This window comes from Perissodus microlepis, chromosome 4 (assembly GCF_051167445.1).
Source record: "Perissodus microlepis isolate ML-2025 ecotype Zambia chromosome 4, ASM5116744v1, whole genome shotgun sequence".
Classification (NCBI taxonomy): Eukaryota; Metazoa; Chordata; class Actinopteri; order Cichliformes; family Cichlidae; genus Perissodus; species Perissodus microlepis.
The window spans coordinates 25,685,770-25,704,370 of NC_140464.1; the positions used below are offsets into that span (position 1 = coordinate 25,685,770).

General features: G+C 40.7%; 1 protein-coding gene across 3 annotated transcripts in view; it reads right to left on the reverse strand.

Annotated features, from left to right (window-relative positions):
* The window catches only part of LOC146389082 (microtubule-associated serine/threonine-protein kinase 1-like), a 57,015-nt gene that overhangs the window by 34,212 nt on the left and 4,202 nt on the right, over window positions 1-18,601 (reverse strand). The window contains exons 2-3 of one of the 3 annotated variants that reach the window (XM_084926736.1): window positions 13,770-13,798; window positions 1,094-1,188 (exon numbers count right to left, since the gene is read on the reverse strand). In XM_084926736.1, coding sequence (XP_084782862.1) covers window positions 1,094-1,188; window positions 13,770-13,798 — 124 coding nt within the window. Of the gene's footprint in view, window positions 1-1,093; window positions 1,189-10,454; window positions 10,635-13,769; window positions 13,802-18,601 lie in introns of those variants that run through there. The other 2 variants (XM_084926735.1, XM_084926737.1) reach the window with 2 other exon arrangements.

The window sequence follows — 18,601 nt, forward strand, 5'->3', positions numbered from 1 at the left end:
CTGACACCAAGGGGAAGTTAATTGATCTGGGACACTGAAGATCAAAATGGTACGGTGGCCCTGAGAGGCCAAACGGACTGCAACTTAAGAAAACACCAGCAATAAGGAAAACGCTGCAAAAGCACACAAAACACAACAGAAATAGGAAAAAAGAAAACACAGGATGTGTTAGCCTAACTATTAGCCTAAAAATCCGTCATCAGTATTATATGAATCATGATAAAACACACCTAGCTTGTTTTGGGTTCCTGCAACTTGTCCGTCGGGTTATTGTCTCCCCAGAAACACTTGCCTAGTGTCTTTGGAAATTAGTTTTTTCCTATTTCCGTTGTGTTTTATGTGCTTTTGCAGCGTTTTTCTTATTGTTGGTGTTTTCTTAAGTTGCAGTCCGTTTGGCCTCTCAGGGCCACCGTAAAATGGGCTTGATTTCACCCTCCATGTAAAATTACCATGACAACTTCAAAGGCTAATCATTTCACCTATTGACTGTATATAAAAAGTAGACATAAGCTCAGTGACATCAACATTATTTTATAAAATCGAGTTTTGAAGTCTGAACATTACCATTTTTGGCCTTCACGTCTGTCTGTTTGTTTTTTTTCAAGTAAATTTAGATGACACAGATGAGTGATAAAATTATGAGCTAATGCTAGCAAGCTTAGTTAGCAAGATGCATAAATTAAATGGGAGCAACACGCAGACACAAAAACAATAATTATTTCTTTGTTTTAAACCACAAACAGTAGCAGGAATTAATCATTCTTATTTCTTCTGTAAAGCTGGACATGTTAACACAGAAGACTTTAACAACTGACTTGCTTTTGGCGCTGGCCTTAAGTGGACTTTATATTAAGCTAAGCTATCCTGTTACTAGCTCTAACTTAATTTTAACCATACAGACATGAGAGAGGGATCGATCTTCTAACTCTCTGCAGTGAAGTGAAAAAGAATAAAACTAAGAAACTGTAAACACATGATGAACCAGTAGAATAACCCTTTTTTGAGAGGTCGGAATATCTTCACCTATATTTTTGATCAAAATCAATTAAAATCAAGCTCACAGGGGAGGCGTTAGGGCTTTTGTTGTACATACCGAGGTGTCCAGGGAGCGGTAGAGGGGAGTGAGGCCGAGGGAGCGTGGGGGACGTGGTCGTCAGGATCAGACTTTTTCTGTTGCTTGTACGACAGCTGTTGAGAAAAAAACGATGTAAATGTACTCACATCCACATTACCACAACAGAGTTGTGACTAAGCACTGTGTCTGTGCATAAATATATGCATGCACAGCTGTAAGTGTGGATGGAAGAGAGGCGGACACGTGAAGCAGCTCGCTGCAGGGGCGCGACGGCGATACAGAGAATTCAATTTCCTCAGCCATCCATCCCTGTCTGCCTCCCCTCAGCTAAGATAAGAAAGGACGAGAGAGAGCGAGGGAGGGATTGCCAAAGTTGGAAGAGAGAGAGAGAGGCAACAAGCAGGATAAGAAGAGAGGATTTAGGTGATATTTCTAAAAAAAAATTTTTTTAAAAACTGGAGGGAGAAATACTGCAAAAATGTCCACTTTTATGACCTCAGCTGACTACGGGTCTCTTAATAGCAGTCACTACCACACTGACTCATTTCAAACCTGCCTGTGGGTTCCTCATGTCGCACATGATATCATTATCTCTAACTCTGCCATTAGGCAGTAAACAGAGCAAGTTGTTTGCTTTCACTAGATCCACTTATTTTGTCACAATCACACCGGAGCAGAGTAATTTAATTTTGACAAACACAAACCAAACAAACAAAAAAAAGCAATGTGCTTTTCAAGGTGGCATGAGCATGGGGCATGAATAAATGCAAATAAATACAACTGGGAACAAAACGCAAGCAGCACCATCTCATCTCTGCTGCTGCCAGATAAAGAGGAGAGCTGGTCTCCCCTCTCTTCCCTTTCAGCCCGCTGTCACATGGGGTCACATGTGAGGAGGAGAGGTGTCGCCTCTTCTCCCCCTCTCTCTCACACACACACAAACACACACATATGCAGATATAAGTGTGATATAAATATATAAAGCAAAAACAGCACCTTAATAAAGCAGCATTAGCAGGGTCACAGACTCAGAATGACTTTTGAATTTTTCCACTTTTCATTATTGATGAAATCATTCATTGCGGTTTATTTATAAACATAAATGGTGTCATATCTGATAACTGGTGATGTCAGAATGAGGTCACACATGACTGTGACAGTATCTTTACTGGTCACAACACTTAGTGATCGATTTCCATCCATGCATCCATCCAACTTCCATCTTTTCTGATTTGCTGGGTTATATGAATAGTACACTCAAGATGGAGAACCAGAGGGCCTTAATTTAGCCCTAATCTCCCCAAAATAAATGTAAAGTTGAACCACTATATTTGTATAAAAATCAGACCCATGATTCGTTTCAGTTGCATTAATGTCACTGACAATAAAGTGATACTGTAGTGTGGCACTATAGTTATTATTATCCTTGCTGTATAGGTTGGTCCAAACCTATTACTTACTGTAATAGATAACCATAGGTATACAATAGGTAACAAGAAGGTTCCAGCACTTTCTGTGAGTCTATGAAAGAGGAAGTTTTAACATCTGCAAATCCAACCCCACAAACACACTATGTGAAAGCCCTCCAAACCCTAGGAATATCACCCAACCATACTGAATGATTAAATAAAATAGAAGCTTTATCTTTGCTAATGTGTTTATGAATTCAAATTACAATCGTATTTATTTTGGTACACAACTTTATGGAGGCAGTGCATGCAGTGGGAGGAGGTCTGGGCAAATTTTATAGAAAATCCAATCTCACGTATGTTATATGGCCAATGAACGACCATTCATTTCATCCACAATAAACTTGGTGTGTGTACTGCTGGGAAACCTGAGTGATTGGAGTGTCGGGTTTAAGGTCATTTGGATGAAGGGCAGGCTCATTTTGCTAGCAGATAGCAGACTGATATAAATCTAAAAAGCTGCCTTGATTTGAACTCATAAATTTCCATCTACTGTCAAGCTGTCAAGTGACAGTTTTCAGTGTTGGACTTTTATGTAAAGCCAAGCCTAACCTGCGCAGAACTAACGATAAGGAGCTGTGACTGCATGTTTGTCCATTCCTGGTAACACTTTCCACATTCCTAAGTGGATCTGCTGACATCAGGCATCCTTCCACTGCTACAGTGACTTTGCAGAATACATTATTTGCTCATGTTGAATAAACATATTTATATTCATTCAGTGAAGTTAAGTCTGATGGTGACTCTGCGATATGTCTCTGTAGAGTAATGTAGAAGGCTCACATTTCTGAGCAAGCTCCATCTTATCTCAACTATCTGTTTTCATTACCTGAATGCTGATCGATCAGCTGTGTAAGTAGCTTCTCGGATATCGATCAAATATGCCAATAGACTGAATTGATAACCGCTATTTTGCCATTTCACACTTTCTAACCTGGACTGATTGTATCTCGATAATCACATTAAAGCTCTCGCTGTGACACACACCGTGACCTTGAGCTGATCCCAGCAAGGGACCATCTCAGCGAGTGCATGCATGTATTTTAAGTCAAACCCAGTGTATGATTATAGTTTCAGGCTTTCATTAAGATGATTGCTACTAGATTAATATAAAGACAAACTCGGCAGCAGGACTGCACATGGTTAATGAATTCTCAGTGTTGCAGGAAATCAATGGAGGCTGGGTGTAAACACACAGCACTTGGCCTTGAGCTTCTTCTGGTACAGTTCATGAAATAAATGCTTTAAGCATGCAGACCCTTATTTAATACACATCCAGCGATTCTGTCTTGTGGCATTGCTTATGCAGAAAACAGAGGCTTTTTTTTCCCATTCCTGGATGGTCAATCAGGATCAAAGAGGGGTGGGAGGAAAGGGTGAGGTGCACTCCAATACACTTAGCAAATATGGGCTGCACTAGCCAGTGGCTCAAGAGAGGGTGGAGGGGTGGGGGTGGTTAAGGAATGGATGCTGCAGCAAGAAAGGAGATGCACAGAGCGAGAGAGAGAGAGATGGAGGGGCTAGCTGGAACAAGCATGACATTAAAGTAAAATAAGGGAAAGGGAACGCCTCGGGAAACGAGTTGACTGCAAATTCAATAGAAGAAAAACAAGAGTTAGATGCAGGGAGGGTTGAAAGGGCTCACAGGGGTGCTCATTACCCACACACATGGTAGATATGACCCAGTTTTTTTAAACCATTTTACACACACACACACACATACACAGTCTACATATATTCGTAGCATGAACAGAGCACGTGAGGAACATTGTGAGCAGATCATACAGAATAGAGTGTGACAAAACAAACAAACAAACACTCTCTATCCACTCCCACCGCTGCTTCACATTGATGAAACCACACCATTCGTATGAGATTCTACAAATGATAAATAGAAGCAGATCTGAGGCGCTGGTGAAGAAGAAGACAGTCCAGAAAAGTCAGGATTTAAGTGGTAGAGGAATGTATTGCTGATGAAGCGCTAGGGAGAGCTAACCTTTAGAGCATTAGGAGGTAAATAATGAAGGGATGATTCAGAGAAAAGGAGGAAATGGGATGATGACATTTTATTTTTCTTTATGGACCATTTAATGGCTTAAGACAAATGAAGATTCAGATTTCTGTTACTAAGTTACTGAGGTTGTAGCTTTATAACTCTAGAGGGAATGTGGTGGAGAGGAGGGAGTCATGGTCACATGATGGGTTGTTGCTACGCAGCCTGCAGCAGAGAGATATAAGATAAGACCAAGTCGGGACCACAGAGAGGAGGAAGAAAAGGGGGGAAAAAGCCACTGAAGTTCACTGCTTTATGGTGAAGGGAGGGAGAGTGAAATAAGAGTCTGGGCAAACAAAGAAGTAAGCTGTAAAAAGGAAATTAAGCAATAGGGACTTAGTAATTAATAAAAGTGGCCTTCCTAAAATGGTTGGAATGAAAATGATGAAACAGAAAGAGCTCTGTAACTTTTTTTCCGCAGCACTATGAGGTGGGGGATAACTCAGGGAAGAGAACCACAACCTCACCACAAAAATATAAAGTAAATGTAAAAAATGAATAAAAATGTCATACATACAACCAAACCATATGTAACCGGTGTGTTTCTGCATTGTGTCTGACAAAGAAAGGTAAAAGAAAGAAAGACCTCCAAGTAAATAACTAGCTCACTCCAGCTCCTCTCCCACAGGGGAATTGTAGAAAAGGGCTGCATTTATTTTTACATTAAACATAAAGTACGAACTTACATGGAACATATTTGACATAAGATTAAAAAAAAACACCAACACAAAATCCGACATACCTGACAAAGAAAGGTAAAAGAAAGAAAGACCTCCAAGCAAATAATTTGCTCAGCTCCAGCTCCTATCACCAAATACAAACAGTGGGGGAGAGGATTAGCTCAACCCACCACCTCCCAAGCTAGCCAGAATTATATATTCATGCAAGCATTAATGGCGCCTAAAACACATTTTTGGCACACACATACTACACATTTCTAACATCTAACAAAAACAGGCACAATGATGACAATAATTGAACTAAAGACACACAATCAGAAATATCAGGGTGGCTAAATATACATTATATGTGTGTTATATGTGTGTACAGTGTCTGGAAAGAAATGACACCAACCTCTTCCACAGGGGAATTGTAGAAAAGGGGAGAGGCCAAAAGGGTACACTGTATTTATAGGGTTGCACCAAAGAAGAAGAAGAACAATGATGAGGGGCTCCAACTGATAAAGAACATAACTACAGGCTTGAAGGTCCTAAAAGTCAGGTATAAACTGGAAAATGAAATTTGTGTAATTATAACAATATGTAATTTATGGCCGGGTTACACATACAAGCAAATATAAAATGATTACAACATCTGGGAGGTGATCTCTCTATTGAAATACAAAATCTCACCGAGTAACTCTTAAAGCTTCTTCGTCTGGCTGCTGCTAACAAATGATTCGTGATAAATGACTCGGCTGAATCTGTGCCAAAGGAGGGTGAAACAGCAGGTTTTTGGTCTTCAAAGCTAATCTACAGAGAGCCGCTTCACTCCCTATTAATGCTGCTTTACAGCTACAGTGCACTTCTCTCATCACTAAACAGCTAATATTTCATATATCATGTATAATATATCATCTGCTTCCAGACAAGAGAAGCCAAAAGTAGACACAAAAAGCACAAAATTCATACCAGTGCTCTGAACGAATTTTAACCACACAAACATAGTTTTGTGACAGGGTAATCTATTTTCCCCTTAAAACTAGCCTTCTGCTAATGCATGTCAGCCTATAAAACAAGCAGCTTGTTATGATGACTCAAAGTGATTGTTCTCATATCGCTTATGTCAATCCTGACCGGTCCATCTTTATAGAAAGGCATTTTTCTACATTTAAAGCAGCATAAAAAACCTTAAAATCAAACTATATCTACTATTTCAATCCAACATGTCCCTCATATGTTTATGGCCTGAGTAAATAATAAAGTTTTAGACAGAAAAATCAAATACTGTAGAGGAGGGCATGCTTTAAACTGGGGCTCCCTTGTGTCTGACTTACTGCTACTACGTGAGTGTGCATTTACAGCCACCCTTGCATGTAATGTCTGTTTAAAGAAAATGAATAATGGAAACAGTCAAAACACTTAACTCGAGGCTTCAAACTTCACTAACCAAGCTACGTAACAGGAAACTGAGATTGTGAATCCTCCCCTATTTAGACAGTGACTGAGATCCTGCCTGTGTTAGAGCAGATACACATACAGTTAAATCCAGTCCTTATAATTTATGTTCTTTTGTTAATTGCTATGGAAAAGTTGTAAGACATGCTATGACTTTATATAGTTACTAAATTATGACTGGAAAACCACCATTGGATCAAAGGGGACTTGTGAAAATCAGACAGAAGAAGGAAAATTCCCACAAGAAGGAGCTAGGAAATTGGTATTAAGTTACCATTAATCGTGATTAATTTAGCTGAGTAAGCAATTAATCCTATTATCTCTGCAGTAAGATTAGGGTATGACATCAGGCTTTATTAAATACAGTAGATAGAGTGGGTTTTGTGCAGGATATGGACAGAGTGTATTGATTGTTTTCCTCCATCTAAACTGTAAGTAGGTAGGTCTGGCAGTATTGTCCATTTGGCCACATGACCAGCAGTAAAAGGCAAGGACAGACAGTAAAATGGTCATGGAGACAGCCTGGGGCAAAACACTGTCCTCACGCGGCTCCATTAAATCTCCACTCAGCTACACCAAGCATTGTGCTAAATGTCAAAAGCACTGCCTCATTGAATGCACCATGGCCAAGAGAAAAGTCAAACAGACACCATCATTCTTATTTTTGCTTTTTTTTTCCATTTCCAGTTTTCCTCGGCTCTCCGGGGTCCCAAAGCTCCCTGACAGGAATTCAAAGCCCATCAGCAAGGATGAAACACTCTTATTTATTTATTTTTTGTTTTGTTTACTGTAACAGGTTCAAATCTTTTCTTGTCGGTCTACAGTAGTACAGAGCAGCAGACAGGAGCAGGATCTATCAAACAAGATTTCTGCAAGAGGAGCCCTGAGAGGGAGACAGTGGAGGAGGAAGAGGATCAAAGGCTGTAAGAGTCCCATTACTCTAACACTAAAGGAAAGAGTGCCCTTCACTGAAAGCAGGGCTTAATAGGAGATATACTTGTATGAGCTTGTAGGTATTGAACTTTGGGTTCCTCTTGGGGGTAAACTGCATCACTTAGTAGGACACACTCTACCGTCAGACCCAGGTGCCTCAGCCTCCCACGGACCTCCTTTGGTTTGCACATAATTGGTTAAGTGACGCGTAATGGTTTATTTAGTTACAGAGGAGACGTGTTTATGAGGAGAAGATGGGGGTATGGCCGGCAGCATGGTGGTGTGTGGAGAGGACACAATATGTGTGTGTCTCAAAGCTGTGTAATGTGGACGCACATGCACTGGGTGTGATTATGTCTTTCTGTTTGTGAGAGCACCTGAGCCACAGCACCCGAGGTAAACATGCACAATACTCGCCAATTACTGCACATCGTCTCCACTCACTTCTCTCTGACCTCTAGCGCCTGATGCCTGTAACACTGGGTCTTGCTACACTACATATGTCAGGACAGTAATAAAAATAATGGAGACCTTTTATATGAGAATACTTCAAACCGTAGATTCTTCATCTTTGGGGGCAGGAAAAGAAATTTTACAGAAATCTTGAGAGATCTGCTATGTCTGCATATGGCAGTTATATTATGGTTGGACATTTCCCATGTGGGGAAGGGGTTTAGCTGTAGAGAAAGCATCCTGACTCCTGACATCCTAAAAATCACCCACTTAACCTATGTTCCCAAAACGCTGTGTCTAGCAGTCAAATGTTACGGGCATTATTACCATCACTGAGTAGAGAGAACAATACATTGTTACAATTCATGCACTGCACAAGTAAGTATACATAAGTGTACTACATAAAAATTTCCGAACAGAAGAATATAAATTGACTACCACACCACACCGCTTTACATTACAGGGCCTTTATCATCACACAAAGAAGTCAGGTCCCCTAATGCAACCAACACATATTCTCACGTCCCCATGACATGAGAACAACACATGCACGCTTAACTTTGTTTATTATTATTTAAGATGTGTCAGAAAGTAAGTGCGGGCCATAATGTCCTCACTTTCCAAAAATGTCCCCACTTCCAAGGTCTAAAATGCAAGTCCTCACAAATACAGCCATTCAAGTACACATATACACACATGAATAAAGAAAAACCAAAATTTCAATCTGAAGAAACTGTTTTTTCCTTACTTAACATGCCCCATGTACGACCAGAATACGTGCATGACAGGGAGATGAAAAAGAAATAAAGAGCGAGTGAGAGAGGACAGTCAAAGCTAGTATGAATCTCTAACGTGCTCACGTAACCTTAGTGAGCTGGTCCCTAATGGACGAGCAGACACAGATATCACCCCAGGGCCCTGCATGCTATCTCAGTCTCTCCCCCTTTCACCTCTTGCACAACCTCTTTCTTTTTCAACCTCCATCGCTTTCCTTGTCTTAATCACCCAATGCCTTTCTTCCATCTTTGCTGACTGGGATTTTCTTTCCGTATCTCGTTGCCTTAGTCCCTCAGAAATATGTTTTTAAGGGAAGTGTTTAAAAGTGTCGTGTTCCGATCATTCTTCATTAACTAAATCCACGTGCTAGGCTTCAGTATCACTGCAGGAGTGTGGCAGATACTAAAATGGCGAGACTTTGGCATATTCCCATCTGTCTGCCTGTGCGTCTGGGCTCAGGTGGGCCATAGCAAGAGTCTATTCTCTTCTGTAATAGAAGCTATTTTAATCCCTGATCAGGAATGGAGAATAAAGTCACTAAGCGAGTCAGTATGACCTCCACTGCTGCTGTTACTAAAGAGAAAACCCCCGGTGCCCAAATGTCACCTCACTTTGTCAGGTTGTTGACAATGGACTGATTAAAAGTATCTATTAAGCACGAGTTGTATTATGGCTCGGACTATTAATTCAGAAAATGTGATAATGACATTATTCTTTATAGTTGCACTTTTCAGCTGCTGTGTTTCACAATATAATTGCAGCTGAAATGAAAGTAAAAATGCCTGACAGGAAGTCAATATCTTACAAAGAACACTTTCCCCAAATAACCAACCCAGTCATCCAAGTCCAGAGAAATACCTCAGCATCGGTGAATCACAGTCTATAAAAATCCATTTTAAACGTGGGGTTCTGCTTGACTCATTTTTGGCTCATATAATTATTGACTGATTACTTCAAATGTGAATCGGTCTACTTGCTGTGCTTCTAGAAATGTCACTGTGATGAGTCACTGATGCAACTTTTCAACTTATCTTTTGCCAGGGTCTAGTGAGGGCCTTATATACAATATATATGTCAAGATGTCAAGAGTCAGGATTCTTACTAACTTTTCATTTTCAGTAGATCCGTGATGCTTTGGCCATCCCCAACAAGAAGACAGATGCATTATTATTTTTTAATAATAATATTTCACTACTAGCTTTTCCTCAAAAGGCACAGATAAAAAAGTGAACGCATGTGTCAGGTCTCCGCTGAAGCAGCTGGATCATTTTAGATGGTTCAGCATTAAATTAATTGGACTGATTATCACTTTAACAGCAAACCATAAAAGCATCTCATGCAACTTTTAATTTTTACATTGCCTCTAATGGCAACATTTTATAAACTGAACTCCATGCAGGCTACCTTCAGTAAGAGCAGTTTTTAAATCAGAGTAGAGGTTATCTGTATACTGCAGAAACTGTAGGAAAGAAGAAAAAGGACAGAGGATCAGGAGATTAAACAGATAGCCGGTCCTACCACACCCTACATCACAGAAACTGAATCGTCTCTGCTCTGTCTCGAGCCTCTCGGTGTACCTTTTAGTGCGTCGGAACATATTGCTTGTATTTCGGTGTAGTTGAAAGCTGGGCGATGAGAAGTCAGAAAGCAGCAGGTCTCTGGCAAAATGCTATCGCAATGCAACGCATACTGTGGCTTCCACAACCTTTAGAGGTGCGCTGGTGTCTGTGTGTCTGGGCAAGTGTGCAAGAGAACCAAAGGAGAGAGAGAGGGAGAGAGAGAGGGAGCACAGCACAGAGGGAGGGATGCAGGGAGGAAGGGTGGGTCTCTCTTTTAGAAAGGAACAACAAAAGGCGGCAGGGGATTATGGGTCATTTTCTCAAGGCTGAGGTGCCATAGTACACAATGTGGTTTTATGAGTTACTTGTGCTTCTGTTTTGTGTTTTCCTCTGAAGTCAATGCGAAATTAAAAGCTTTTACTGCAGGCTGTTTATTCCATGATTGAAGGAAGGAGAGTACAGGCAGATTAATTTATCTCAGCAGTGACTAAAAGAAATGACCAAAGGACAAGGACATGTGGACAGTTACATAAGTAAAAAAACTATTTGAATGGGATCAAAAAGCGGAGCTAATGTTGATGTAGTATGCCAGACGTGCATACACACATGCAACTATCAATGGCTGTGTTTACCCATGAATGGTTGCAGTAGGCAGATTGAATTTGAAGCCAACTCCAGTGAGCTCATCTATAATACATAGTGGGTTGGTGGTGTCCTGCAGAGGCAAATGGGATGTGATGCAGAGGAGACAGTGACAGACTGAATTCAGATGGTAAAATAAGGGAGAGGAGGTGGAAAAGATGAAATGGTTGAAGAAAATGGTCTGGAAACAAACAGAGTCGGGAACAGGATCCCTGTCATCATTTCATGTGTGATTACCCATGGTGACTTGGGATGGCTTGAGTGTAGATGGGAGTGGGCACAAGAGACTGTTGACAGGTCAGTGCGACAATACATAAAAGATGATGTAACCACGGTGATAGCACCCACTGGTTTGTGGTTTCTCGTTTTAAAGCTTAATAGTTTTCTATTTCCCTTTGTTTTGTTTTTTAGTTAAAGCTAGCCTGCTAACTCATCAGCTAGTACAAACCTTAGTAAGACACACACATAAAATGCACAGGTGTGCTACACAGACACGAACACCTTCTAATTATTTATGTAATGCAAAAAAATTACAAACCAGAATTTAATTCAGCAAAACCGAAACACAGATTTCTTGGACGGGCTCTTGGCAAAAATGTGACCCACATCTGCAGTTTTCTATGAGCCACATATGGCCTTGACTGATGGTGTTGACTCAGCTTGAGTCTGGCTGCCGCAACTCAGCTGCCAGCTTACAATACGAGGGACAGATGTCAAGTATGTTGTGACATTTGGGCCAAATCTGCCCCACCCAGAACCTGCCTTGCTGTGTGTCAAGCATGACTCATGACTTTCTGGCTTGCCCACGTAAACATTCACCACAGGCCCAAATATGTCTGCTACTGGGAAAGCAAGCTATGTTATCTATCAGACACTTAAATTAATCAAAAATACACCAAAAAGCACCAACAACACAAATACAGTTGGATGGTCCAGTGACTGATCGTGTTGTGTTTTGTGCTCTTGGTGTTTCTCTGTCTAGGTATGCTTTTACTGTATTGGCAGTGTGTGTTTGGGATCACTGTTATACTGAAAGATGAAGCTGTTGCCAATCAGACACTAATGGTACTGCATGTTGGATCATTTTTCATCACTTTTCTGCATTCAAAATTTCATCAGTTTTGAGAAGATCTTCCAACACAACTTACTGAAATGCAGCCCGAAACCATGACGGAGCCTCCAACATCCTGACTTCCTCTGTATATACTGACAATGATTTTAACCAAATGTGGATTCATCACTCCATCAGACCAGCTGTCACTGATTTTCCATCCAGTTGTTGTGTAATTTGCCAAATCTAAGCCCTTTCTTCCTATTTTCCTTTCTTAAAAATGGCTTTTGACAGCCTTTCTACCTTTCTACTAAGATCATTTCTGATGATGCTTCATTGAACAGTAGATGGATCAACTGAAGTATCTCTCCAGTCCTGTGTCAGATTTGTTCCTATTTCTTAAGGACATGACTTTCAGACACTATTCATTTAGGTGGTTTTTTTTTTGGCCTGTCACTTCTTTTCCCCTCTATTTGTCCAGTTTCCTCAGATTTTTTAAGGACACACTGCATCCCATGCTCGGATATGGAAAGTTCTTGGCTATTAGCATTTTGGGAACCAGCTTGCTGGTGCAGAAATACTATTTTATGCCTGCAGAGCTGTGTTATCTTCAGCATATTTTATATATTCAACTAAGAAAGAAATGGAAACAAATTATGTGCTTTTGTGACAAATTGTGACAAAATGGCTTTAAAATAGATTATCTGCTAAATTGTCTGTGATGTTTATTAGTGACTTAACAAACTTCTTCTAAAATCTCCTAAAAATGGTCAGATACAAGAACTGGACTGACAGTGAGTGAAAAAGCAGCCAATGAATCAAGAAAAACTTTGAACCTTCAGAAAGTGTGGAGACTACTCCACACTTCACACAAGGAAAAGGTAGTCTGGACCTGTCCAAAAAAAATCATCAGCACAATGCTTAAACTTGTATTAACTATTTTTTTTATGTTTCTGTCACATAACAATTTTGAGCTGCTCCCTTCTCACAGGGGTTTGACACAGCAGGTAGCCCTGCATATTTGATTTGCCAGACTTTTACATCGGATACCCTTCCTGACGCAAGCCCAAAAGTAATTTGTGTCTCCAGTGACCGTTTTCTCAAACAGGTCACTCGTCACTGGTAAACCACCCTTGATTGAAAATCTTTGGCTCTTTAACTGTAGTCCATTAAACAGTATAATATTTCAACCAAATACTTAATAAATGTGCCTACTTTATGCACATAGCAAAAATTTGACAATTTGGAACAAGTTGGAGAATGCGGCATGGCTTTCAGCACCATGGACAGCGCTGGGAGCTCCCAAGTGGCCTAATAAGGCTTCCACACACTCCAGCATTACTTCAGGAGACCCCATCCTCCTCTTTCACACAAGGAATCCACACTCCACACCCTGAGCACTACTGAAGCATCCTCATAGCTTTCAGACAGAATGTGAAAAGCATGCTTGTGATCCCAGAGAGCTTCCCAGCCTCATGTACGCTCGGGAAGAGAGGCTTTAATAAACAAGATGTACCGCAGCTTGGTATGATTGTTTTTTTGTCCATGGAGAACATAGTGCTTTCCCCAGAGAGTGGATGGGTGGTAGAGAGAGAGGGATAGAGAGAAGAAAGGAAGGGATAAACAAAGGTAACACTCACCTGCTGTTTTTGCGAGGCAGTGGCAAATCCTTCTGGTAGAAACACAAAGAAAAGGACAAAAAGAGAGATCAGGTACAGAAAATAGAAACATACTCTTTCTTATGAGATATTTCCTGAGTATAATAAAGCTCTGGTCCTGGAGAGGTTCGATAACAATTAGTTCATCACCTTATCCCGATTCATTTCATTTTGTGTGTGCATGTTTTACAGTTAATTTTTGCCTGTGTTTTCGAACTACTTCTGCTATTTTCTGAAACTATGGCAACTGCTCCATCCCACCCTCCACCCCCCACCTCCCAGGTCCAGATGGACAGGAACACTGGGCTGAGACAACAGCAGACACTCACTGCACCACACACAAAAAAAACCCCAGCATGAGCATAAGCAGATCTCACACCAGCACAGCCTGGATCTTTACAAACCCTTCACATGAAACTAGAGGAGGACAGAGAGGAGACGGAGAGTTTAAACAAGCGGCGGAGAGGTGGGTGAGAGGTGGATGGTACCGTGGGGAAACATGCTTTTATGCTTGCAACCTTATCTTGGAGTCTTCTGGCCTTCAGCTCTGTGTGTCTTTGTGTGCGTCATACAAGATATGGTGCTTGAGAGTCAGATATGAGATACTACTCAGTGTTTGGAAATGGATGCAATTAATGCATTAGCAGCTTCACACATGCTCCTGTCACACACAGGGTAAAGTTGTTAAGGTGCTGTTAGCATCAAATTGACCACCTGCTGACCACAGTCAATGTAATTATTGAGTTAACCTTCAAATAAAGGTTGAACGAATGGATGGGGATGTGCAGACCTGCTCCTACTGATATATGCCAGAACACATTTTTACATTGCTGCTGCCTGAGAGCCCCAGCCACTATTCACAAGGTTAAGCCTATGACACAGATGATAATTGTCAAGCCAAATGGAAAACTCTTAGTTAAACAGAGAACACTAAACTGGTCCTCTCCTCATCTCAGGATCAGACGCACGATGCAGGCTGCACGGCTGTTCGACAGAATGTCCCGAGGGTTTACACGTTAACAAATCGGACTAAATATTCAGCTCATTGATCCCCTTTTCACTTTGTCCTTCATTGATCGGGCTAATTGACCCTGAGTTGTCAGATGAAAAGAGAGATGACTTACAAGAGCAAAAGGCATGAAGAACATCTGCGATGTGGGGGGTTACCTATACAGAGAAGCCCTACCTACACTTGACATCTAATGTTGCTGCAGAGTAGCAATTTAATCCAGAGGAAATGACCACATAAAAACTCTTTACAAGCTGCAAGGTGCTGTATTTTAGTGACAGTGAAGCTGAGTCCAGGGTCCACCAGTGTAATACCTTTTCCCTGGAGATTCAAAGTGGCAACGTAGATGCTAATCTCACTATTTAGGTCTGCTTTTTTATTCTAAGGTAAAATATCACCTTCAATTTTTGTGAAAATTTTCTGGATGGATTTGAATGACTCTCTTGAATGAGCCCTCATCAATTCTAATCACTTGTCTTTCATATAGTAACAGCATCAGGTCAAAATTTAAACTGAGCAGAATTTAGCATGCTAATGCGCTAAACTAAAACAATTAAGGCTTTGTCCATACTGGAAGGGAATAAAACGGATGGACATTAATGAACGTTCTGCAACTTCACACCCCAGCAGCATGAAGCACGTGAGGCATGAAATGAACTTTTCTTAGCTACCTGGTGAAGTGACTACCAATATACTGAATAATACTGTTGACTGACATATGGCTGATAGTAAATACATTACAGGGTGCCTAGGCAACCAGAATCTATAATGCCTGCAAAAGATTGTTTGGTAGCTTAACTTCGTGTGACAAGCGGGTCGCTTCCAGTTTAGATGCAGCTTAACATATTAAACGTTTCACTTGCTAAACATCAGCCTGTTAGCATTATCACTGTTAGCATGTTAAGGGGCGTCAACACAGGGGGAGAACAGTATTGATATAGTGAGCAGGGCGCCTGGATGTCAATGGAATTCAGTGACTTGTAGTGACAACTAACCTATAGTAAAGAAATAACCTATAGTAACAGTAAGTGGGTACTAAGGTCAAAATATTTCAACTTTGAGGTGAGTAATTCAAACAACTACAATGGGAGTAATGAAAACCATTATTTAAAATATCTTCATCTCCAAAATTTTATATTAGCCAAGCCGTCTAAAACTTTCCTCTCCAGCTACCTTAGAAGATTTCACCTTAAAGTTTTTTACATCTTAGAGGGAAGGGGTCCCTTTATACGATTTATTTGTTAGTAACTGCAAAGAATCATCTGATATTATACTGCATGCATGGAAGGCAGATTTGAAAGATGATTTACCTGATGAAGAATGGTTACAAGCATACTTTAGTTCAGTCCCAAAGTGTAATTTTATATTCTAAATTACTGCATTATGAATGACTCAAATAGGCAAACAGACAAATAGACATGTTAGCTTAGTGTGCTAACTGAACCAAATTTGCAGAGCTTGCCTAAGAGCAGAATAGCCCCTAAATCTCTTGATTTTCACTTAAGATAAATCATCGAATCACACTTTCTCGAAGTGACATCTTGAAATGTCAGTCCAAGACCCCCAAAACAATCAGGTAACAATGATCTAGGTAGCAGCTGTGACTGACTAGGCCAGATCAGACCACCATCTTGCAGAAAATATAAATCCTCAAACAGGACGAGATGTAACATGCACAGGCTAAGAGTTTTATTTTCAAAATGTTTCAAACAAACAAGTGCTCAGAATAGCTGAGAATGAATTAATTAACAAACCATTCAACCACGTATGACCTCAGTGTTCTCAGTGACATTCACTGCAGCAAATCACCAAAATGTTGCAAATTAGCTTGAACTATTTATGGATAGTAGGGACGTCTGCTAAAGAAGCAGAAATAGTTTAGCAGCAACAAGAATAAAGTCCAAATGTAACAGGAGCAGAGAGGACTGCACCTCTTTTGTTCAGGCATGCCTAGACAAAAAGAACCAGCTGGCACACTAAACAAAGTACAGCCATCTATTCATGTCTGAGACAAAAAAACTGGCACCATGAATACCTTTCGCTGCTTTTCAGAATTATACCTGGGAGTCCAAACTGTGGAGTGAATCTGCAGGTCTGTAGATGATAATTATTCAATCTTGGAATGAAACAGCCTTTATTAACCTCAGAAAATCCAATCAAATAGTTCTTTGTCACCTTCACTTACATTCAGTAATTCTTAGGCATTGCTGTCACATCGTATCTACCTGAATTCCCTTCTTAATCCTAAATTCCATTTTAATCTGTTAAAAGGTTACAAAGTGATGAATTGACTTCCTAATTCCATCCTCTACTTCATCAGTGACCAGTGTGCCAGAACACAAGCGCACCACTATGCTCCGAAATCGACCTGTGACTCCTAACTGCAGCATTTCCAGAAGATAATATGTTGTTAAGGAAACATGATCCTCACTCTGATCTGAAGCCTGTGCCTTAATTCTCCTGTGGCATAATTAGTTTGATGTAAGGCTTACTGCTCATTGCATGGTTGCGTTTTCTACGTCAGAGGCTGATTTAAAAGCCACCGTCCGAGGCTGATGTTCAAACTAAACGCTCCCCGAGTCCCGCTAATGAAGTCTGGCGGTGGTGAGCAGTGACTGACAACAGATGGGAGGCTCTGTCACAAACATGTCATGCTCACCAATCACAGATTAGAAAGCTACACAATCCCGTGCTGTATTTGCTGGCTTCTCAAACTGGAGCGACTACACTGTTATTATCCAGGTTTGGGTGCGTCCTCTAGGGAACGAAAGGGAAGTTTGAGCTTATGAATGACTGTCTGATCCCCTTTAGTCCCAGGATGTCACACAGTTGACAAGACAGTATGGGAGTCTGTGTTTCAGGACTTTGTATCTATGAATATTTAGATGCTTTCGCTGCAGGGCAATTGTGCCACTGTCTTGTAATAACTGTGGTTTATGCACAATCATTTTGCATTTAGATTAATGCTGGGTTGTTTAATATCTAACCTGCAGATAACCTGCATTCACAGTCCAGGCTTGTTTTATTGTTGTTTTTTAAATTTCTCTGTGTTTTTCACAGCTCAGGGCTAAAATGTGCAGGGATGTTCAAATTTGTGTTCTTTTTTAAATTATGTTGGATGCTGCTGTTTCATTAAGCTACAGCCAGTCAGGGGCGAGCATCCTGATGCAGGCAGTAAACAACAAAGACTTGAAAGGCCAGTGAATTTTGTCTCCTGGTACACACACTGGCTGCTCATGTAACTCAGCCATAAAATATGCCTTTGCTGTAGTGTCCTTCAAGTCATATTGGCTGCACTACAATTTTTTTTAAAGGCCCCAGTGATAATGAAATGGCATTAGTTGAGCCGCATGCCTGTAAAGCACATTGCTGCTCGGTGGGGATGCGCCAGCAAGTTCAATCATTTTGTAGACACTGCAAAGAAAAATGGTGGTGAGCCGGCCAGGGGAGGAACAACAGGGATCAATCAAGGGATGTCATGCTGCTAGGAGACAGTGCCCGGACCTGCCATTGTCTACAGCAGTGACTGACTCACAGATATGAGGCTGACAAAAAGGCAGAGCGGCTGAGGATGAGGCATGCCAAGCATAAGAAAAGATGGTTTGGTGATTTGTGAAAACAACAAGACTGAATAAAAAATGACATGTAAAAAAAAGATATTAAATATATTGTTTGTTTGTTTTTTACATTAGGGTTATATGATAGTGTAAGAAGCTGGTCTAAGAAAAACGTATTGTAGGGGTGTAACATTGTGATAAAGGAGAAGTAGAAGAAACTGCTTTTGGTTGCTCCCCTTGTCAGATGG